The sequence below is a fragment of the Tursiops truncatus genome, chromosome 20 (assembly GCF_011762595.2).
Source record: "Tursiops truncatus isolate mTurTru1 chromosome 20, mTurTru1.mat.Y, whole genome shotgun sequence".
NCBI classification, from domain to species: Eukaryota; Metazoa; Chordata; class Mammalia; order Artiodactyla; family Delphinidae; genus Tursiops; species Tursiops truncatus.
This window is the reverse complement of record NC_047053.1, coordinates 9708516-9730961: the sequence shown is the minus strand read 5'-3', so window position 1 is coordinate 9730961 and position 22446 is coordinate 9708516. Positions and strand designations below refer to the sequence as shown.

General features: G+C 45.3%; 1 protein-coding gene and 1 pseudogene across 3 annotated transcripts; both read left to right on the top strand.

Annotated features, from left to right (window-relative positions):
* Positions 1-1644: 1644 nt before the first annotated feature.
* Positions 1645-14438, top strand: LOC141277377 (uncharacterized; annotated as a pseudogene).
* On the top strand, positions 13401-18449 carry ZNF232 (zinc finger protein 232). Of its 3 annotated transcripts, none has more exons than XM_019926802.3 (4): positions 13408-13842; positions 15109-15586; positions 15860-15986; positions 17646-18449. In XM_019926802.3, exons 2-4 carry the CDS (start codon positions 15167-15169, stop codon positions 18404-18406), a joined length of 1308 nt encoding a protein of 435 aa, XP_019782361.1. In that variant the 5' UTR covers positions 13408-13842; positions 15109-15166; the 3' UTR covers positions 18407-18449. The 3 variants fall into 3 exon arrangements, with proteins under 3 accessions (XP_073653904.1, XP_019782361.1, XP_033702752.1); XM_033846861.2 differs by lacking the exon at positions 13408-13842 and adding an exon at positions 13913-14059; XM_073797803.1 differs by lacking the exon at positions 15860-15986 and having other exon boundaries at positions 13401-13842; positions 17651-18449.
* Positions 18450-22446: the final 3997 nt, after the last annotated feature.

Genomic DNA, 22446 nt, shown 5'->3' with positions numbered 1-22446 from the left:
GGACCAAAGCTGAGAGAGCATCAAATCTCTTTGAGGAACAGGGGTGATTGGAACGTGGGTTAAGCGTTGGCTCCATGTAAAGATTTCATAGGAAACAAGATTGCTACAACCTGGGGAGAGAGAGTGTGTGAATATAGTAGAGGAAGGGAATGTTACCCAATAATGTGCCAATTTAGTCCACTTTTCTTAATTTTTGATGCCCTTACTTAAAGAAGCCACCATCTTCATCTCGTGTTATTACCACAGCCTCCCTGCTTCCATTTCTGTACAGAGCAGCCTGAATGATCGTTCTTTAGAATAAATCTGATAGTGCCACCCCTCTCCGGACTTCTGCAGTGGTTTCCCACTAACCTAAGCCTGAAGCCCAGCCCTTAGCGGGGACACATGTCCTGATCTGGCCCCATTCACCCACTCCTTCGATAAATATTTATTGAGCTTCTAATATACCACAAGCACTGGGGGGTATGAAGAGCAGAAACAGACAACAGTCTCTGTCCTGGAGCTTATTTATAATAGCAGAGGAGAGATTAATTAGAATCTTTTTTTTTTTTTTTTTTTGCGGTATGCGGGCCTCTCACCGTTGTGGCCTCTCCCGTTGGGGAGAGCACAGGCTCCGGACGCGCAGGCTCAGCGGCCATGGCTCACGGGCCTAGCCGCTCCGCGGCATGTGGGATCTTCCCGGACCGGGGCACGAACCCGTGTCCCCTGCATCGGCAGGCGGGCTCTCCACCACTGCGCCACCAGGGAAGCCCTAATTAGAATCTTAAGTTAAATTACAACCATTGGAACTGGCACAAAGGAGAGGCATGATACTGCAGTGGGGACCTTTCTGCAAAGTGCTCACCTTTCTAAACCCAACATTTACCCCTGAACTATCTGCAGTTCCCCAAGCACCTAGGCACTACCCTCTTGCCTTTCCACGAGCTGTTCCCTCTGCTAGGAGGGCTCTCTCCCTCCTTACCTAGCTCCACTATTTTTTTAGTACTTCCCACGTGTTGGGTACTGTGACAAGGACTTACCACCAATTTCCTCTTGCATTCTTTGGCTCAGTCTTAATTGGTGGGTACTACTGTTATCCCCGTTTTCTACACAGGAAATTAAGGTCAAGAAGGCGACGTAATTTGCCCAGAGACCCGAAACTAGTAAGTGAAGAAACTGGGATTCAAGCCCAGGACTGCCTGACTCCAAAGCCCATTTTCTTAGGCACTGAAGTACTGTGTCTCCCAACTCCTTCACGTTCACCTCATTCTCCCCGGTCGCCTTCCCTGACACACACCCAGTCGGAGTTGAGCGCTTCCACCCTGTTCCCACTGGCCACAGCCACCACAACACAGTAATTTTAACTTTCTAGTCACCACACTAGACGGAGCACACCCTAGACAAAGACCGGATCTGCATCTTTGCAAGCTCAGTGACTGGGGAGGAGACTGCAGCTCACGTGGGTGGAAGTGCGGCATCCCCACTCCTCGGGCTTGTCTAGGAAGACCGGAGGACTGGACTTGGTGGCCATCCGGTTCTTGCGCCCCGGGGGTGCGGGGCGAGGGGCGGGCTGGCCTGACTCCGAGCCTCCCCTGGCTGGCCGCGGCTCCACCCGTGACAAGTTGCTGGTGGGGGTGGGGGGGACACAATGGCCGAAGCGGCAGAGGTAGCATTAAGTGATGGGGACACTGAGGGTGGCCCGGCGGCGAGGCCCCGTAGTGGCGGTGCGTGCGGCGCTGGGCTCCTGGGCTCAGGTCTCTGGCTCCGAAGGTCTGGCCCAGCCGCCAGGGCCCCAGTCAGTCACGGTCTCATCCCGTGGTCTCCCGCTTGCAGCCCCAGCCCGCAGCTTTGAGGTCCTCCGGGCGGCCCACCCAGCCCAGGTAGGCAGGATGGCCCTTCCTGGCTCAGTGCCTCCAGGGCTGTTATCTACGGGAGCAGAGACCGTACGGGATGCGGCCAGGCCGGGTGCGCTGCCAGTCCACGCACAAGGCGGTCTCCGCGAGAACCGAGTGCGGGAGAGTGAAGGGGACAAGGTCATGCTGGGTAAGGAGCTTCTTCAGTGACTCCAAGAGTTATTTATGGGGACCTTGTGACCTTTGCAAAACAAAGTTTCTTCTGGGTTGGATGAGGGTCAGGCTGGTGGCTTCTTGGATTTGGAACAAGCATCACAGACCTCTGAATCCCTCTGGGATACAGAACTGTCTCTGTTCCGTTTTGAACTATTATCTAGAAAGTCAGGCTCACTGCGCCAGTGCTCGTCCCTCCCACCCCCACCCCCCAAAAATGCCTCTAGCAAATAAAATGAGACATCCTGATGCCTTGCAGTAATTCCTGCACTCAACTAAAGTAAGTTAGATTTGGTACAGTAATAAACAGAATTAAAGCTTTCTGAACAGTGATTAACATGACGAAAGTGATGCATAACTAACAGCATTGTCCAGTCTGAACTGAAGCGGGAAAATCTGGGTGTCAAGATCATTAACCAAGTAACAAAATTTAAACTATCCATTATTTATTGAGCGCTAACTCTGCCAGGTGTCATTTTAAGCACTTTACATGTATTTAATCCCCACAAAACCTCTTTTAAATGCTATTACTGTCCACATTTGACAGATGAGGAAACAAAGGCACAGAAATGTTAAGTAACTGAAGGTCACACGGCAAATAAATGGTAGAGGCAGACAAGGCAGCCTATGTCCAGAGCCCATGTTCCTAATGACTATGCTCCAGTCTCTTATGGTAATCTACTGAAATCTGGAAAGCCATGAGTGGTGCCAGGGGGAAATTACGGGAATGGAAAGAATGACGTTTTTTTCTGGAAAATTAACTGGACTTCATAGTAAGCGTATTAGTTTCCTAATTACCACAAACTGAGTGGCTTAAAACAACAGAAATTTATTCCCTCACTGTTACGGAGGCTACAAGTCCAAAATCAAACTGTTGGCTGGGCCATGCTCCCTCTGAAGCCTCTAGGGAAGGATCCTTTCATGCCTCTTCCAACTTCTGGTAGCCCTAGGAGTTCCTTGGTTTGTGGCAGCATAATTCTAATATCTGCCTCCATCTTCATATGGTTGTCTTACTTCCGGTTCTCTGTCCAAATTTCCCTTTTTTTTTTTTTTTTTTTTTGCGGTACGTGGGCCTCTCACCGCTGCGGCCTCTCCCGCCGCAGAGCACAGGCTCCGGACACGCAGGCTCAGCAGCCATGGCTCACGGGCAAAGCCGCTCTGCGGCATGTGGGATCCTCCCGGACCAGGGCACAAACCCGCGTCCCCTGCATCGGCAGGCGGACTCCCAACCACTGCGCCACCAGGGAAGCCCTCCCTCTTCTTATAATGACACCAGTCATATTGGATTCAGGGCCCACCCTAATGACATCATCTTAACTTGATTACATCTTCAAAGACCCTATATCCAAATAAGGTCACATCCATAGGTGCCAGGTAGACATGAATTTTAGGGGGACACCATTTAATGCAGCACAGTAGGGAAAAATTATTCAAGAATAATGTAAGATTAGGAGCTTGGGGCAGGGCATTACCAGAGACAAGAATATTAGAAAAACATGTCAGTTTCAGAATTGTAAATTTAGAAATAATCTGGTTTCCAAGAGAAAATATTCACCATTTCATTTGGTTGTGAGATATAGATTTTGTTCAGGAAGTCCAGCTGGCTCTTTAGCTGGGCCTTACGCTCTGATCACCAGATTTCAGGGTCTGGTCCTACACTTTCCAGGTCCAGAAATTTTACTTTGTCAGTGTACCTATCCAGAATTATTCAGGCCAGGGAAATAGACCTACCCAAACCACAAGAAAGTGGTATAAAAAACAGGGGAAAATACAACTGCCTGATCAGAAATTGAGTGGGCTGTCAACACATTTTCTATCTAGGAAAACCTATAGAGGAAGGTAAATTCTAATTAGAAGTTTGCTTAGGGCTTCCCTGGTGGCACAGTGGTTGGAAATCCTCCTGCCAAAGCAGGGGACACGGGTTTGAGCCCTGGTCCAGGAAGATCCCACATGCCACAGAGCAAGTAAGCCCATGTGCCACAACTACTGAGCCTGCGCTCTAGAGCCCGCGAGGCACAACTACTGAGCCCGCACGCCACAGCTGCTGAAGCCCATGTGCCTAGAACCCGTGCTCGGCAACAAGAGAAGCTACCCAATGAGAGGCCCACACACCACAACGAAGAGTAGGCCCCGCTCGCCGCAACTAGAGAAAAGCCCACACGCAGCAACAAAGATCCAAGGCAGCCAAAAAAAAAAAAGAAAAGAAAAGTTTGCTTAATGGGCATGGAAACAAAGCAAGGGCATTGTCAGGTAATATTAATGCAGATGTCATCCTGCTCTGATCACTTGGTATATCTACGTGCTCTTGGGAGGAGGGCAGGTGTCTGCCAAGGGGACAGAGAATACCCCCATGAGGTGGAGTGAGCACCCTCCCCTGAACCAGTGCTGGAGGCACAGGCACATTTTTGCTCTCTGAGTCCATCTTTTCTAGATGTAGAAACCTAGTGTTTCTTCATGTCAGGTTTAAGACAATTGATTAAGTTCCCCTGTCTTGATTATTATAATCATACTCCATCCAGTGCTCCTCTGAAACCAGGTCCTGGTAACTGTGATTGGACTTAGGAATTCCAGGATTTCCTTACCTCTTTGAGTTATTTCTGCATGTGGATAATTTCAGCCATTATATGTTGATACTTGCTGGTTTATTATTAAAGAGTAATCTCTTCCAAGTTCTATTGGCATCTTTACTTTGCTCCTTTGAAGGGATAGCAAGCCCACCCATCCTTCCTTTACCTCCACTACTCTCTATACTTCCCCACAGACTTATGTAATCCGGCACAGTGCTGTGTTCTTACTGGGCCCAGAGACAGCCTCTGCATTTAAAGTGGTGCTTTGAGGCAATTACTTTTCAGTCCTTCATGGTTGACAGTTGAGATAAAACTACTTGCCATTCTTCTCCCTATTTATTGGGTATATCCACTAAATGGCCAAGAAGATGAAACTGTAACTAAGGGTCTCACCTCTCAGGCAAAAATATGTCATAAACAACTCTTGAAGTATCAAGGTTGCTCACCATGATCCACTTAACTGCCCTTCTCACCTCCAGAGGTGGGCTCCCAGCAACCAAGTTTATCCTGTGTGATACCCCCTAGCCCCTACCACCACCAATTACAGTCAAAGTCAACACTTGACCTAAACTGGGATAACTGATTCTCTTTTCTAAGATTTTGGAAGTGGAACTAAAGAAATCTCGTTAATACAGGGCTGGTCTTTTGCATAAAGGAAATTTTAAGATCCAGGAGCTAAGGTACTAAAGGAAAAAGACAGTTTGCCGAGAGAATGATGTGGACTCAAAGTCTGATTCAGTAGCTCTCCCGTGTGTTTCTGACAATCAGCCGAGTTTGGGAACTGCTTTTATAGACCATAGAGACCAAAGTTAGGTTTAGAAGCCTTTCTCTTTCCCAGATTATAACACCATTTTTGAGAATCTAGAAGCATAACCCAATCATAGAAATGTTTTACTTTGAACATTTGTTTCCCCTTATAAGAATTTCTTTTCTCCTAGCATAGTGGAGGGAAGCCATATATATGTAACGAATGTGGGAAAGGCCTTAAATCAAAGCTCAGATCTGATTATCCATCACAGCATTTATACTTTTAACTTATGTTTCAGATAATGAAAAGAAAACCGAGAAGGAGGAATGGAAGCTAAAGGAGGAATGGAAGCTAAAGCAGGAAATTTCTGAAGAAACAGGATCAGGACACCCAGTACAAATACCCCATGGATCTAAATTCTTAGGACCCAGGGAAAGTGAGAACAGCTTGGAGAGGCAACAGGTAAACTCAGCAGAGGCTGGACTGCTACACTCTTCTTTTGAGGAAAAGGGGTTCAGCCAAGTGAGCATTACCCTTAAGAAAGGAAAGCTTGACATTGATAAGAAACTGAGAATTTGTGATCTGACCCCAACTGTTACACATCAGAGAGTTTCAACAGAGGAAAGAACCTATAGGTGCAAGGCATGTGGCCAGAGCTTCAAACAGAAGTCAGGACTTACTCAGCATCAGAAAATCCATACTGTAAAGAGAAGCTGTTAGTGCAATGAATGCGGAAAGGTCTTCACCAGGAGCTCTAACTTGGTTATACGTCAGAGAATTCACACGGGAAGGAAGCCTTATGTTGGTGGTGACTAAGGCAAAGATTTTAGCTGAGCTCCAATCTCATGTGACATCCACGAATTCATACCAAGGAGAATCCCTATGAATGTAATCAGTGTGGAAGAGCTTTCAGGGAAAGCTCAAATCTTATCCTGCACCAGAGAATTCATAGTGGAGGGAAGCCATATGTATGTAATGAATGTGGGAAGGCCTTCAATCAAAGCTCAGATCTTATTATCCATCACAGCATTCACAGTGGAGAGAAACCCTATGAATGTAATGACTGTGGGAAAGCATTCAGTCAGAGCTCCCATCTTGTTAACCACCAGAGAATTCATACTGGGGAGAAACCCTATGAATGCAGCGAATGTGGAAAAGCCCTCCGGCAGAGTTCCCTTCTTATTCAGCATCAAAGAATCCATAGTGGAGAGAAACCCTACAAATGCCCTGAATGTGGAAAAGCCTTCTGTGGGTGCACAGTTTCTCTTAAACATCAGAGACTTCATATTGGAGAAAACTTGAATATGAGAAAGCTTTCAGTTCAGATTCAGAACTTAATGGACAGGAGAGAATTCACAAGGAAAAGAAATCTTATGAATATAATGAATGTGGAAAAACCTTCCTAGGCAGCTCAGATCTTATTAGATATCAAACAATTCACACTGGAGAAAAACCTTTTGAATGCAGTGAATGTGGAAAGGCCTTCGGCAGGAACTCAGTCCTTATAGAACATCAGAGAATCCATACTGGTGAGAGGCCTTATAAATGCAGTGAATGTGGGAAAGCGTTTAGGGGGAGCTCTCAACTTATTCAGCATCAAAGAATTCACAGTGGAAAGAAACCCTATGAATGCAATGAATGTTGCAAGACTTTTAATCAGAGCTCAGACCTTATTCGACATCACAGGATTCATAGTGGAGAAAAGCCCTATGAATGTAATAAATGTAGAAAAGCCTTCAGATGGAGCTCAGACCTTGTTAGGCATCAGAAAATTCACACCGGAGAGAAAGTTCATGAATGTAATGAGTATGGAGAAACTTTCAGTCAGAGCTCAGGTCTTAGCATCAGAGACACCACACAGAATCCTAGAAAGACAGTAATGATAAAATGTCTATATATATATATATATATATATATATATATATATATATTTATTTTTAAATACTGTTGTGTCTACCTTTAGCCATCGTAACTATAATACGTGGAAAATTCTAAGCTTCTTAAGAGTGATTTTCATCTGATTCAGTTTAGAGTGTTCAGCCTCAGGCTGTGTGCAGATTTGTCCTTCCTAAACACTTTCCACAAAGACCTTGATGGGGTAAGCCTTTAATTACATTTTCACTCCTTACTTTATCATCAGAGGTTCCACACCACAGGGAAATCTTGCAAATGGAAGAACTTGCTTGTAAAGCACCTACATCATCACAAAATTGTGTCCTTGTGTGTCTTCTTCAGCAGCACCAGGAATCTAATAACTTTTCCCATCTTTTTATCCATAATATGAACTGTACCAAGGGAATATAAGATAGGTGTGATATCCTGAACTCTAGAATGAATGGCTCTTCCTGGGACAGAGTCTAATCCAAAAGTCTGAAAATGGTCCTGATGTTTTCTCATTAGAATAAATGTCAATAAATAGAGTAGATTAGAGAGTTTCAGCTTGTTCTTCCATTCCTAGTAAAATCAGATACAGAAGCAGCTAGTTTAATTAGGAAAAGGAAGTGACTAGTAAATCATAGGACAGTTACCTTCTTTCATATAAGGGTAGAAGTTGTGATGAAATCTCTTCTGTAGGATTTTAAAGTATAATGGCACTTTGGAATCTGACATACTGAAATCCAGGTTCTGTCACTTTTAATCTATGTAATCTTAGGCAATTTTTTTTTATGTTTCTGAGCCTTGGTTTTCTCATATGTAAAATCAAGATAACAATACCTCCCTTGGGCTATCGTGAAGATTAAATGAGACAGTTTTGTTAAGCATTTAGCAAAGTTCTAGACACATAGTATACAACAAATGATAGATGTTTTTGTCAGTAGTTCCTATGGGCAGTGATTATCTAAGGCATTTTGAAGGAAAGGAGACAACATATTCTCCCAGGCTAAAGCCTTCTGGAAAATTACATGATTCTGCATTTCCTGATCCTACTTGAAGTCAGAAGGGGCTTGGCTTAGTGTAAGTAAATGGTAAGGATTGGGGAAAGTGGGGGTGGGGCGGATTTATACAAATTTTCAAGGATGCTGTATCTTTTTTCTTCTTTTATTTATTTATTTTTTTTGTGGTAAGAACACTCAACATGAGATTAACCCTCTTAACAAATTTTTAAGTGTATGACACAGTCTTTTAACTATAGGCACAGTGTTGAACAGCAGACCCCTAGAACTTACTTATCTTCCATAACTGAAACTGCACCTGCCAAACAGCAACTCCCTATTTCTCCCTCCCCCCAACCCCTGGCAACCACTATCCTACGCTTTGCTTCTGTGACTTTGACTATTTTAGGTACTTCGTATAAGTGGAACCATGCAGTATTTGTCCTTCTGTAGGATGCTATATCTTGGAATAATAAAGTTAGCAGTGAATCTGAGAAAAGTTATATAGCACTATAGAGTTGAATTAAGATTTTTCTTGGAGAGGCTAGCATTAAGCTGAAAGTATTAAGAGGTCAAATCAATAAGTATCTTGCAAATATGATAGTGAACTTTAATTCCTGTAGGTGGCTTAACTGGTTTTGAGACAGTAATAATCAGAGAAAATAAGGAGGTCTCAACTTTTTCACATGGTAGAAGGCAACAAATAAAAGTCCAGGACCAGATGGCTTCACAGGCAAATTCTATCAAACGTTTAGAGAAGAGTTAACAAAACCCTGACACCAAAACCAGACAAAGATATCAAAGAAAGAAAGGAAGGAAGGAAGGGGGAGGGAGAGAGAGAGAGAAAGAAAGAAAGAAGGAAAGGAAGAAAGGAAAGGGAAGGGAAGGAAGAAAGAAAGATGGAAGGGAGCAAATTACATGCCATATCATAAAAGGCAAATTGTAGTGAGTTGGAAAGGCTCTTTCGACCATCTGAACTATTTCAAAGGAGTCAAGGCACTGTTGTATGGTTTAATTTTTGTGTTCTTATAACTCATCGGGTCTCCAGTCCAGTGACCTTTCTATCCATTGTCCCTCCCTGGTTTTTACCCTTTCTTATTAGATACCTCTGTCCAACACTTCAGCCACTCTTTTACCAATATCCTTTTTGCCTCATTCTTCAGTCACGTGTACCTGGCCAAAAGAAAACTACCATGGACAGTCCTAATTGTCCTTCCCTGAGCCTGCACCTGGGTTGAGGAAGAAAATCACAAACCTAGGGAGACATAGGCCTTTGGGCACTCAACACTAATACAATTCTAGTCAGCACTCTCTCCCATTGTCTGTAATACCACTAAACACCTCCCCCTCTCTTTGCACATCTAACCACCCACCCACCGCCCTTCTTAGCACGTGATCTCTTCACAAAGAAAGTAGAGACCTTTGCACAGAAACATTTTCAACTTTCTGCTTCCATTCCTTTCCCTTACACATCTCTCATATACTGTACCCAACTTTGCTCCCTTCTTAATAGAACTGCCTTTTCTCATATCTAGGGGGTCACCTTTCTGTCTGTGCTTTCTATTCCACTCCCTCTGGGACCTCACCGCATCCCATTATCCCATCTTCTTCCTGTATCTTCACCTCTCTTCTCCACTGCCCCTTCCCAGCTGTGTACAAATATGTTCAAGTATCTTGCATCCTAAAAACCAAACAAAATTCAACCCCAACCCATTTTTTCCCTATATCATCTCCCTTTGTAGCCAGTTTTTGCAGGATCTTAGTTCCCCAACCAGGGATCAAAACCGCAGTGAAAGCACAGAGTCCTAACCACTGGACCACCAGGGGATTCCCACATTGTCTCCAATTCTTAACTCTCTTCCTCAACCCATTGAGGTCTCTCTCCCAACACACTATCAAATCTGTCTTTACCAAGCACACCAGTGACATTGGTCACTAAATCTCCTCTTGAGCTGGCTCCTTTCCTCCAAACCATTTCTTCCCTGAAGCAGGATGGGTTTGAATGTAGCAGTTGAGGATGTTGAAAATAGAGCAGGTAAATATGTTGATGTCCTTTGGCTGCAGCTAGAGTACAAATAATTTCTCCTTTCAGCTTCTGAATCTCTCATGAAATAAAGATTTGGAGGAAATTTCTCCCTACCTCTGATGTTTATGAGATTAGAAGACCTAAAATTCTGGTCAGTCATGTGACACTATGCCCATGTCTTGTATGGTTGGGCATGAGTTAAGCCTATGGTGAAGAGGGCCTTGAACAGCTGGGGACGAGCTTGGAAGGACTGGTTTCTCTGTCTCTGGAGTTTTATTAGAATCTTGGGTAAAATGATTTTTCCTCATTACCTCTGAAGGGTATCCATGACCATTTTTTGGATGTGTGATCAAGGAGACTGTACCCCCATGTGCTTTCTTTCCTCTTAGCATAAAGAATCTGGCTCAGATCTGGCAGCACCTTGAGATCCTGAGAGTGAAAGTGAACTTGGCTTCTCTGAGCCTTGGTCTTCCATTGCTGTTCTACTTGCCTCAGAACTGTTCACCTGTTTAATCCATCATACACACCACTATTTGATTTTCTTGAAATACTGCTTTTATTATCTCACACACAGACATGCAAACTCACATTCAGAAAGTAGCCAGTGGGTGCCCATTACCTAAAGTAAAAGTTCTTGGCTTGGCATTTAGTTTGAGGTCTGGTCTAATTACTGTCCCTAAACAGCTAATGCGTTGTCCTGACTCTTATCTCAGGCTCTCCTGATCCCCTGCGGCATTCAGAGTCCCCACTGCTTAAACTAACTTTTTCTTTAAACACAGGCAACGTGTCTGACAGGTTCTGGCACACACTCAATTCTTTAAAGGAAAATGCCTTGTCGCTTTTTTTTTTTTACATTGTTCATTGTAAGAAAAATTCAAACACTGAAGCATGACTTGTTTGAATGAACAAACCAAAGTCCTTTGTTTCTCCAGTCTCACAGCTTACAGGAAGCCTTTTTTTTTTTTTTTTTTTTTTTTTGCAGTACGCGGGCCTCTCACTGTTGTGGCCTCTCCCGTTGCAGAGCACAGGCTCCGGACGCGCAGGCCCAGCCGCTCCGCGGCATGTGGGATCTTCCCAGACCTGGGCACGAACCCGCGGCCCCTGCATCGGCAGGCGGACTCGCAATCGCTGCGCCACCAGGGAAGCCCCACATTTAGCTTTTTGAAAGCAGGGAACTACGTTTTTTTTTTTTTTTTTTTTTTGGAACTACGTTTTTGTATCCCCTCTCCTCCAACACAGACCTAGATTTACATATATATTTTTGTTCAATAAATGTTTGAATGAATGTCCGAGTTTATAATTTTCTAGTTTTGTGGCAGTTGTTGAAAACTATAGTCATCACAGGAGCACAGTATGTGTAATTTCCTTTCTTTTCTTTCCATTCCAGATGTAACCATAAACTAGTCACTGCAGAAAAAAATTCAGGTTAAATTATATTTTGCTTGCTTGGTCAAAGTATCCATTTATTTCAAATTAAACTTGGTGACTGGTTTCTAGTTGAGTGTTTTTGTTGTTTTGGCTGTGCCACGCAGCTTGTGGGATCTTAGTTCCCTGACTAGAGATCAAACCCGGGCCCGGAAGTGAAAGTGCCAGAGTTCTAACCACTGGACCTCCAGGGAATTCCCTCTAGTTAAGTATTTTAATGATTCCCATTTAAAACTCAGTTGTTTGCCAGAAAGTGGTGCTTCATGTTACATCTAAATGTAATTGCTCTCTAGCACTTTCTTGGGGTCTTCTTACCCACCCCCTGCCACCCCCTGCCACCCCCAGTCAGGGTTGTTTTATATACATTTGGCTGGTGCAATTTTGGTAATTTATATTTTGCCAGAAGATCATCCATTTCATCTAGGTTTTCCAATATCCTACCCTAAAGTCCTACCCTAATGAAATGGTCTCTAATTCTTTTCATCTCTTCTGATTCTATGGTTATGTTCTATTTCTCATTCCCATTCTGGTTAATTTTTCTTTTTCTTAATAAGGTTTTAAACAAGTTTATCGGCTTTATTGCTCATTTCAAAGAAATTAGCATTTGAATTTATCTCTTCTTTTTAATTTTTCCATGTTTTTTTAAAGTATTTATTTACTTATTTATTTGGCTGCACTGGGTCTTAGTTGCAGCATGGGGGATCTTTTTTTTTAGTTGCAGCCTGTGAACTCTTAGTTGCAGCATGTGGGATCTAGTCTCCCTGCATTGGGAGCGCGGAGTCTTAGCCACTGTGCCACCAGGGAAGTCCCCATTAATTAGCTTTTATCTTTACTGATTCACTCTTCTTTGCTTCTTTGGGTTTATTTCACTATGATTTTAAAGTTTCTTGGGACTTCCCTGGTGGCACAGTGGTTAAGAATCTGCCTGCCAATGCAGGGGACACGGGTTCGAGCCCTGGTCCGGGAAGATCCCACTGGCCACGGAGCAACTAAGCCCGTGCGCCACAACTACTGAGCCTGCACTCTAGAGCCCGCGAGACACAACTACTGAAGCCCACGCACCTAGAGCCCGTGCTCTGCAACAAGAGAAGCCACCGCAATAAGAAGCCCATGCACTGCAACGAAGAGTAACCCCCGCTCGCTGCAACTAGAAAAAGCCCGGGAGCAGCAACAAAGACCCAACACAGTCAAAAATAAATTAATTAATTAAAAAAAAAAGAAAATTTAGCTTAAAAAAAAAGTTTCTTAAGGTGACTTAAATTGTTTTATATCTATTTTCATTAACAAGTGAGGTAGTTAAGGTTATACATTTTCAAGCATGGCTGTTGCTAGGTCCTATAGATTTTACCACGAAGTGTTCTGTTTATTGCCTGTCCCTAAACAGCTAATGAATTGTCCAAATTCTTATCTCAGGCTTTCCTGATCCCCCCTGCAGAATTCAAGAGTTTGTAATTTCGCTTTTGATTTCCTCTTTTGATCCAGTTGGATTCTTTTCTTTCTGATTTTTACTAGTTTGCTCAAGTTCTAGTGCATCCTATTTTTTCCCTTGTTAATTTGGACGTTCTACTGTACTTTTCCATTCTCATAATGGTTACCTCCCCTAGAACTCATAATCAGACGCATATTTCTCTCATTATTGGAAAAGAAGATGGCAGTGATTTCCTCTATCAACAAGTCCTTTTTCCCCTACCCCAGTAAACTGCAACCTTACATTTCTTTTTACTCCTCCGCAGGAATTGTTTTTTATTTACTAACGGACACGCATAGGCCGGTGGTTGGGAATATTTTCTCCCTGGGGGTAACTTCCTCCTCGGCTGTGACCCTTTAATCAGGTCTGGGAAGATGTAACGAGAAAACAGAACGCAGAGGAGGAAACGCTGCAAAGAGGCCACGCACAGGCTGGAATTTCCCTGCCGTTTAAATCGGCTTGGACGGCCCCTGGGCCTACAACTGAACAGAAAAGCGAGGCCCTCCAGCCATTAAGCCAAAAGGCCCGCTCACACCGGCCCCGCTCCCCTGTCCAAGGACTGCGATTCCCAGAGCCCTCCGCGACCGGAGAGGTCGCGGCCGCGGGTGCGCAGGCGCACACCTGCCCCCGCGGGTGGGCTGGAACCGCGCTACGCAGAAGTGGTCAGATGGGAGCTCCGGGACCTGCGAGGTGAGTCTTAGCGGCGGCGCCCCGGGTGTCGCTCTTTGGCCCGCGCTGCTATGGCCAGTCCCGGAAGGCAGCGGCGGTTTCTGCAGTGAGCACACCCCGCAGGCAACCCTGTGAGGAGCCGAGGCCAGACCGCGCGGAACGGGGTCCGGGTCCCCACGGTTCCCGCGCCCGGTTGCACGGATTACGTCACGTGTTGTGGAGGGCGGTGGCTGGCCCGGTGCGCCTCTTCTCTTCTCTGGAGATCCCAGGGGTTAAAGTGAAGGGTGGGGAATTGTAACTGGTATGGAGGACAGCCCCCTCCCCAGGCGATCGGGCGGTCCCCTGCCCAGTGCCGTGCGCAGGAGTTCAGCTGCGGGCTGGCGCCGCCGGAACATCACCCCGAGAAACAGCCTTCTGCGCTCGTCTTCCGTGCTTCCTTTGTCCTCGGCCAGCGCCCCTGTTTGTGTGCCTTTAATGGCCTCTGGGTGCGTCCCACCTCCTTCCCTTTAGATTTTCCTGACGCTGGACACCTTACCCGAGACCACGTCTTGCCCATAGCAGCCGCATCTCAGGACCCTACTACAGATCCTGGGCGTTTGAATAAGATTGCCTCATAGGAATTTTAAATTTTTCTTTTGTTGTGGCCACTACAGAAACTTGAGAAAGAGTGGAGAGGCCATCTGGGAGGAGGCTGCCTCTTCAATACCTCTGAGAGTCAGTCACCTTGCACTGAAACGTTTCTCAGCTCTGAGCTCTGGAAACTTGGGTTTTGCTTAAGACTTGTTTCTTCCAGTGGGATCCCGGAACACTTTTTTTTTTCCTGCTGTTTTCTCCTGCTATAGCATTTATCTAGTTGTATTATCTAGTGTAGCAAACTCTTTACATATCTGTCTACCAGATTGTAAGTATCTCAAAGGCAATGACTCTTACTGGAATAAGAATCTGGAGAGGAATGGAGAAAAAAGTATTAAAGGGTATAGTACAGGGTTTGACTCTTGGTAGATTCTGAGTGTGTGTTAATGAATTAAAAAAAAAAAAAAAAAAAAAAGAATGGGACTTCCCTGGTGGCACAGTGGTTGAGAGTCCGCCTGCCGATGCAGGGGACGCCGGTTCGTGCCCCGGTCCGGGAAGATCCCACATGCCGCGGAGCGGCTGGGCCCGTGAGCCATGGCCGCTGAGCCTGCGCGTCCGGCGCCTGTGCTCCGCAACGGGAGAGGCCACAACAGTGAGAGGCCCACGTACAGAAAAAAAAAAAAAAAAAAAGAATGATTTCTCCTTATGTTACAGGGTGCCCCTGAAAGACTCCTGCTAGTATGGGCCTTCTACAGAGCCAGTCCAGGCTAGGATGGCTGGATTACTAACAGCAGCTGAAACTCTGGCCCTTCAGGATACACAGGGTCAAGAGAAGATTATGATGATGGAGCCAAAGGAAGAGGAACAGTCTTGGGAGTGTGAGACCAGGCTACATGGGAACCGCTCTCCCAGTCAGGAGATCTTCCGCCAACGCTTCAGGCAGCTCTGCTACCAGGAGACTCCTGGTCCCCGGGAGGCCCTGAGCCAACTAAGGGTGCTCTGCTGTGAGTGGCTAAGGCCCGAGAGGCACACCAAGGAGCAGATCCTGGAGTTGCTGGTGCTGGAACAATTCCTGACCATCCTACCGGAGAAGCTCCAGTCCTGGGTGCGGGGACATCACCCTGAGAGTGGAGAGGAGGCTGTGACTGTGCTGGAGGATTTAGAGAAAGGACTTGATGAACCAGGACTGCAGGTGGGAAGGGGAACATACGATCTGTTGTGGGAGCCAGATCAATGACCTTCAGGCTGGACAGAGGGGCAGCAGTAGGGGGAGTTGCCAAGTTCAAAACTCTTTTGGGCCAGGCAGAGCAGTGAGTGTGTGTTTCTGTGTGTTTTTTCTGCCCTCAAGTCCTGAATAAGACTCTAGCTCCTCTTCCTGCCCCTGTGCTGACTCTGAGGAGGCTCTCCAAAGTCTCCTTGGAAGCTTTGGCTCCACAGAAACCGAGTGGTGCCTGATCACCTCCAGGTCCCAGGCCCGGTACACGGACCTGCACAGGAAGAGCCGTGGGAGGAGAAGGAGCCTGTGGGAGCAGCCCAGGAGAAACCAAGCATCCAGCTCCAGCCTAAGGAGACCCAGCCTTTCCCAGAGCGTGGTGAGGAGCAGGATTCTGTGGGGAGGGAGAGGAGGAGGAGAGGGTATAAAGGGCACAGAGGAGGTGGTCAAGAGTTGGCTATCCTCATCTTGCCCTTACTATTCTTACCTCTTAGGTGAGAGACGTAGCCTGTTTCATCACTCACAAAATTAGGAATAACGATAACCTACCTCATGTAGTAGCTGTAAGGATTAAATTTCAATCATAACCTGGCTGTAAAGCCTCACCAGCATCTCCGGGCTTTAGAGGGCCCTAAAACAGGACCAGAAAATACTTCATTCACTTCCTGCCTCATCATCTCCACTGCCCTGGGCTACAGGCCAGCCTGGAAATCTTTTTCAACTTTCTCATGACTCCCAAAACATACTTTTTAAGCCATAACACACTCCGCGTGAGACACAGCCTGTCATCACCTTTATCTACCACCTACGCCCCACCTAAAAACCCTATTTGATACTCTCTTCTATCTACACTTCTGCCCTTCAGATTCACCACAAAAACTTCCTTTCCGGCCTGCCTTCATCCCCACAAACATCCTCTCCTCCTTCCTACGGCAAACTCTAGAGGGAGAGCCTCAGGACCACACACTGGCCTTGCTGAGTGCTGTATAACCTCATGAACCATCGGGAACGTGACATGAATATTTTGCTAATCAAGAAGACTCTATTTAAATACTTCATTTTACACCACAACCCCACCACCATCAGACAAAAGCCTATGAAAATTCAAATTCTTGTTGGCAACAAAATGGGAAAAACTAGAAATGGAGATTAATCTTAGTGTCTGCTCCATAAGTATGTTTTTATTTCCCAGCACTTCCTTGCCTTTCTTGCAGAGTTCTCCTTGTCTCCTTTACTTCTGTTTTGTAAGTCTCTCTTCAAAGCTAACTACTGTTTGACTTTTTTTTTCAGCAAGCATGTTTCAGATTTCTTTAACCACAAGCATTTAACCTGAAAAAAAATGTATTTTTAAAGTCTTGCATTACCTTATAGCAATTGCTTTTTGTCCTCTTTAGACTACAGAAAGCATTACAATTAAAAGACAAAAAGCATTAGAGATGTTTTAAAAACCAAAACGCAAAGCACTCTTCTCTTCGTTTTTTAAGGAGCAGGTCAAAGGGAAAGGCAGAAAGCACCAAGAAGGCAGTCGTCCCTTCAGTAAAGGAGCCAGCTGCTTGGGGATCCTTTTCTGTGGCTAGAGATTTGTGGGGCAGGGAATGACAGGGAAGAGGTGACGGTCACGGAGTCAGGAGGAGCAGGGTCTTTGCGCGTTTAGGAACGTCCCTTTTCCCTCAACCTGTGATTCTCATTTTCCCCTTCCCACACAACATCACTCCCCAGTTTCTTGAAAATATTATTTTTGCTCATATTTTTTAAGAGTAAATCCTAAAAAAGAAGGTCCTGCCTTGAAATTTATTTTTCAAATAACATTTTTGCAGTGTTCCGTTAAGGAAAATTTAGAAAAAACAGATAAGGGGGAGGGGTGAGAAAAAAGGAGAAACCTTCTCCCCTACAAAATCCCATCACCAACAGATGACCAGTGTTCATATTTAAATGACTTTCCTTCTGAATTTTCTCGTGTGTGTATATTGAATATTTTTTAAGCTTTTATTTTCATGCCAGAAATCCTAATCCAAGTGTCATTTCTCTATACATCCAGAACAGGTATATTTACATTTTCCATCAGTTGTTGCAGAAGATGATGCAGAGCCCAAGGACAAAGGGTCGTTGCCAGAACCACCCATTACTGACGTGGAATCACAGGTGCTCAGAGAAAAACTCACCACCAGCACCTCTACATTTGAAGCTGCCTCTGAAGTTGAGGCCCCTTTAGAGCAGCAGCAGAGAAATCTCAAAGGGGAAAGGCTGAAGCAGTCCCCCGCTCAGGGGAAAAGCTTCAGGCAGATGGTCGTCACCCTTAAGACAACTCCCACAGGGAAGAAAGACCATGAATGCAGTGAATGTGGTAAAGCCTTCATTTATAACTCACACCTTATAATCCACCAGAGAATCCATTCTGGAGAGAAACCCTATAAGTGCAGTGACTGTGGGAAAACTTTCAACCAGAGCTCAAACCTCATTCAGCATCAGAGAATTCATACAGGAGAGAAACCCTACGAATGTCATGTGTGTGGGAAGTCCTTCAGGTGGAGTGCTCACCTTGTTCAACATCAGAGGGTTCATTCAGGGGAGAAGCCCTACGAGTGTAATGAGTGTGGGAAGGCCTTCAGTCAAAGCTCATATCTAAGTCAGCATCTGAGAATCCACAGTGGAGAGAAACCTTTCCTATGTAAAGAATGTGGGAAGGCCTACAGATGGAGTTCTGAGCTTATCAGACATCAGAGAGTTCATGCCAGAAAAGAGCCTTCCCAATGGACTGTGGGTGAGAAAGTCTCCAGACAGAATTGTACTTTTGTCTGATCAGTTTTAGGACTATATTCCATAAAAGTTATAAGCACCTTAAGATTTTTCCTGTGTCTTTCTTGATTTAGGAAAAAATGTTTACCTAGTCCCACCTTCAGCTCATCGCCTCATGCCCTCTGTTTGAGATGACTGTATCAACTAGCATGCCTTTGGCTGCGAGTAACAGCCAAGATGCCGACTTCATTAGGGTTCTGGGCCTGGCACAGAGCAGCTGTGCAGGCAGTGGCCATCCTATATTAGTATTATTGTGAATGGGCCTTTGGTCCTGGCCCTTCCTCGGCCCCATACTGAGCTGCCTCTTGGGACAGGGTCACATCTACAAGTGTCCAGGCATGAGACAGAAACCACACTTGTTCTCTGAGCAGGAAACGTTTAATACAAAGAAGTGCTAGCTAGTAAAGGGGGATTATCTGTTAAAGGAGGTAACGAGATCTTAATATAGGAATAGCAGCATGGGGAATAGCTACTACCTCTAGGACTGAGGGAGAGCATCAGAGGAAGAAGCAGACCTAGGAGAGCCAACCCTCCCCCACACCCCCAGCCCAAGACTGGACAGGTGAAATTCAGGCCTGACTGGACAGGTGTGGCTGCCCCAGGGGTATGTGCGAGCTGGTCTGTACAGGCTTGCAACAGCCAGTTCTGCACTTCTTTTCGCCAGCCTGCACTGAAATTGGTCATGGTGAGAGTATTCATGCCGTGGAAATCAGGAATGCTACAAATCAGGGCTTTTCTTTTTTAACTAGTTGTTAAATATTGACACTGGCTGGTGAAGTTCATCAAGGCGCTGCAGGTCAGAGCAGGAAGCCACTGGTCGAGGTGCCCGCAAACTCACCAGAGGACGGGTGCTGCACTGCAAGGACAAGAAGGAAAACTACCAGAAGGACAAGCCCCTTCCTCTTTGCTTTGTCCCTCCAGTGCCCTTTACTGGCAAAGCCTGACACTGTGCCAGCTGGCAAAGGGGAGATGTCGACAGTTCCAGCTCCAGTCTCATAGAGTACGGCAGGGGACGGCAGACTTGGAGTGAGGAGGTGATTACTTGCTAACTGGCCCGTGTTATAAACTCCTTTCCACCTCAGGACCTCTGTCCTCATTCTCCATTCCCTAACTCCATGCTCTCCTCCCAGATAGTTACATAAGTCACATTTTACTTTGTCTAGATCTCCACTTACGTGTCACCTCTTGAGAGAGGCCTTCCCTGACTCTGAGATACAAGTTTTATTTCTCTCTCACATAAATGTCCAGACATGAGCAGGTGGTCAGCAAACAGCCCACAGGCCAAATCCATCTTGCGGCCTGTTTTTTTAAAGCCCACAAGCTAAGAATGGTTTTTGCATTTTTTTAAGTGTAAAAAGCAGGAAAGAAGAGTTAAGTGACAGACTGTGGCTCACAAAGCCTAAAATATTTACTTCTGGCCCCTTACAGGAAATTTTTTTCAAGCCCTGGTCTAAGGGACAGCTCAGTTTAATTTCACCAGGTACGTCAGGGACCCACCTTGCTCCTCTGTCCCCTGGATTAGGATGTGTTTGTCTGCATGGTTGATGCTGGATCCTTACCGTATCCACATTCCATTTCCCAGGAAGAGTGAAGTAATGGTCTCAAGGACTGGCAATTTCCTTTTCAGCAGGTGTCGCAGAAGGGGACCCAATCTTTTGGTGAAGATTCAACTACACAGCCACATCTACCTACCAGGGAGGCTGGAAAACACCTCTAGCAGGGTGACAATTTGCCCAATTAAAACTGGAGGAGAGAACAAATTTGGGAAGACCATGAGCGTGCTCCACCCCATGGAACATCTCCCCACTTCTGCAGCCTGGTGCTGCGGACTGACTGGCGAAGGAGAGTCCTGGTCCCTGAAAGGGCAGAGCAGGATCTGGGAGGCAGATGATGTGGTCAAGACGTCAAGGGTATGGATTAGAGCTCTGGTCTTGGTGGTGGTCACTCCAGAAATAGCCATCATTTTGACTGCAGCACCCTGTATTCATCACTGAAAAGAGCTGAAACCAGAATATTTTGTAGGCAAAATGTTGACCTGAGGCCATCTCTTCTGACTTCGTTAGTGCAAAAGAAGCTATTCCAACAGCAGAGGTTCTGTATACTTAGTTTGGTTGTATTACAGGAACTAGTTCCGTATCCAAGAGGGGCTCCTGGGATTTAAAGGTGCCATACTGGTCCAATCATAATCTGTTCGTGTTTCTATGTATGAGTGCCCTGCTCACATGTGCATTTTGGAATTCACTGATAGCAGAAAGTTCCCCTAGCTGTGCAGCTGAATAAACAAAAGAACTTGTACCTGCTAACGAGTGTGGTCTTTTGTCCACAGCAGGAGATAGAGGAAGAAACAGATTGTTCCCCCTCTCAGGAAGCTGATAGGCAGCCTGTAGTTGAGAGAACCCTTTCAGCAGCAGTGGTCAGTTCAGCAGTGGTGGGCTCTGCAGGCAGGCAGCCAGTACAGATCCCAAAGCTCAGGACTCACTAGCTGTGGTGATCCTGTGAGTTCATGAGGGCTGCCCGAACAAAGTACAATAGACTGGGTGGCTGAAACAATAGAAATTTATTTTCTTAAGATTCTGGAAGCTAGAAGTCCAAGATCAAAGTGTTGGTAGGGTTGGTTTCTTCTGAGGTCTCTCCCCTTGGCTTGCAGATGACCACCATCTCCCTGTGTCTTCACATGGTCTTCCCTCTCTGCATATCTGTGGCCTAAATTCCTCTTATAAGAGCACCAGTCATCGTGGGTTAGGGCCCACCCTAATAACCTCATTTTAACTTCACTACCTCTTTTTTTTTTTTTTTTTACGTACGCGGGCCTCTCACTGTTGTGGCCTCTCCCGTTGCGGAGCACAGGCTCCGGATGCACAGGCTCAGCGGCCATGGCTCACGGGCCCAGCCGCTCCGCGGCATGTGGGATCTTCCCGGACCAGGGCACGAACCCGTGTCCCCTGCATCGGCAGGCGGACTGTCAACCACTGCGCCACCAGGGAAGCCCTCACTACCTCTTTATAGACCCTATCTCCAAATGCAGACACATTCTGAGGTACTGGGGATTAGGACTTCAACATGAATTCTGTGGGACACATAACTCAGCCTTGGGTAAATCACTCTCCTAGTCTCAGCTTTCTCTTCTGTAAAATGGGGGAAATAATAGTACCCATCCATAGGTCGTGATAGGGATTAAATTCAATAACACCTAGCCCAGTGACCGGAACAGGTAACATTAAAAAATGTTAGCTTAGGGCTTCCCAGGTCAAAAATATTTAAAGGAATTAAAAAAAAAAAAAAAAGTACCCAACAACATACAATTTACAATGCCTGGCACCCAATCAAAAAGGCATGCAAGAAAAAGGAAAACATGATCCATAATGAGGAGAAAAAATCGATAGAAACAGATCCAGCAATGACACAGATGATAATTATTAGACAAGGACACTGAATGCAGCTATTATACTCCGTATGTTCAAAAAGGTAAAGGAAAACATGAGCACGGAGAAAGACAGAGAAGAGATATTAACAAGACCCAGACTGAATTCTAGAGATGAAAGATATGTCTGAGATGAAAAATGTACTGGATAGAAACTATCCAAAATGAAATACAGAGATTAAAAAATACATTTTAAAAAAAATAGATGAACAAAGCATCAATCAGTAAGTTGTGAGACAACTTTAATCAACCTAATACATGTGTAATTAGAGTCCCAAGGGGAAGAAAGAGGAAAGCAGAAAAACATTTGAAGAAGTAACAGCTAACAACTTTCCAAATTTGCTGTAAACTATAAATCTACAGATCCAAGAAGTTCAACAAACACAAAGCAGAAGAAACGTGAAGGCAGATACACCAAGGTACTATCAAAATCGAATTGCTTAAAGCCAGTAATAAATACATAGGCAGCAGAATTGGCTGAGATATGGAATTTCATTTTAGAAACAAGAACTAAAACTTATAAGCAGTAGAAAGAAGTTTTGACTTTTCCTATAAGCACTTCACAATGGAATTCCCACTTGTAAAGGAAGAAATCTTCTGTGGTAGACCTGCAAACATAATA

Bases quoted from the DNA above. Each gene is read 5' to 3' on its own strand.
- ZNF232 (XM_019926802.3), top strand. From the start codon at position 15,167: ATGGCTGGATTACTAACAGCAGCTGAAACTCTGGCCCTTCAGGATACA. The intron at 15,587-15,859 runs GTGGGAAGGGGA...GATCACCTCCAG, and splicing joins TTGATGAACCAGGACTGCAG to GTCCCAGGCCCGGTACACGG. The intron at 15,987-17,645 runs GTGAGGAGCAGG...CTATACATCCAG, and splicing joins CCAGCCTTTCCCAGAGCGTG to AACAGGTATATTTACATTTT.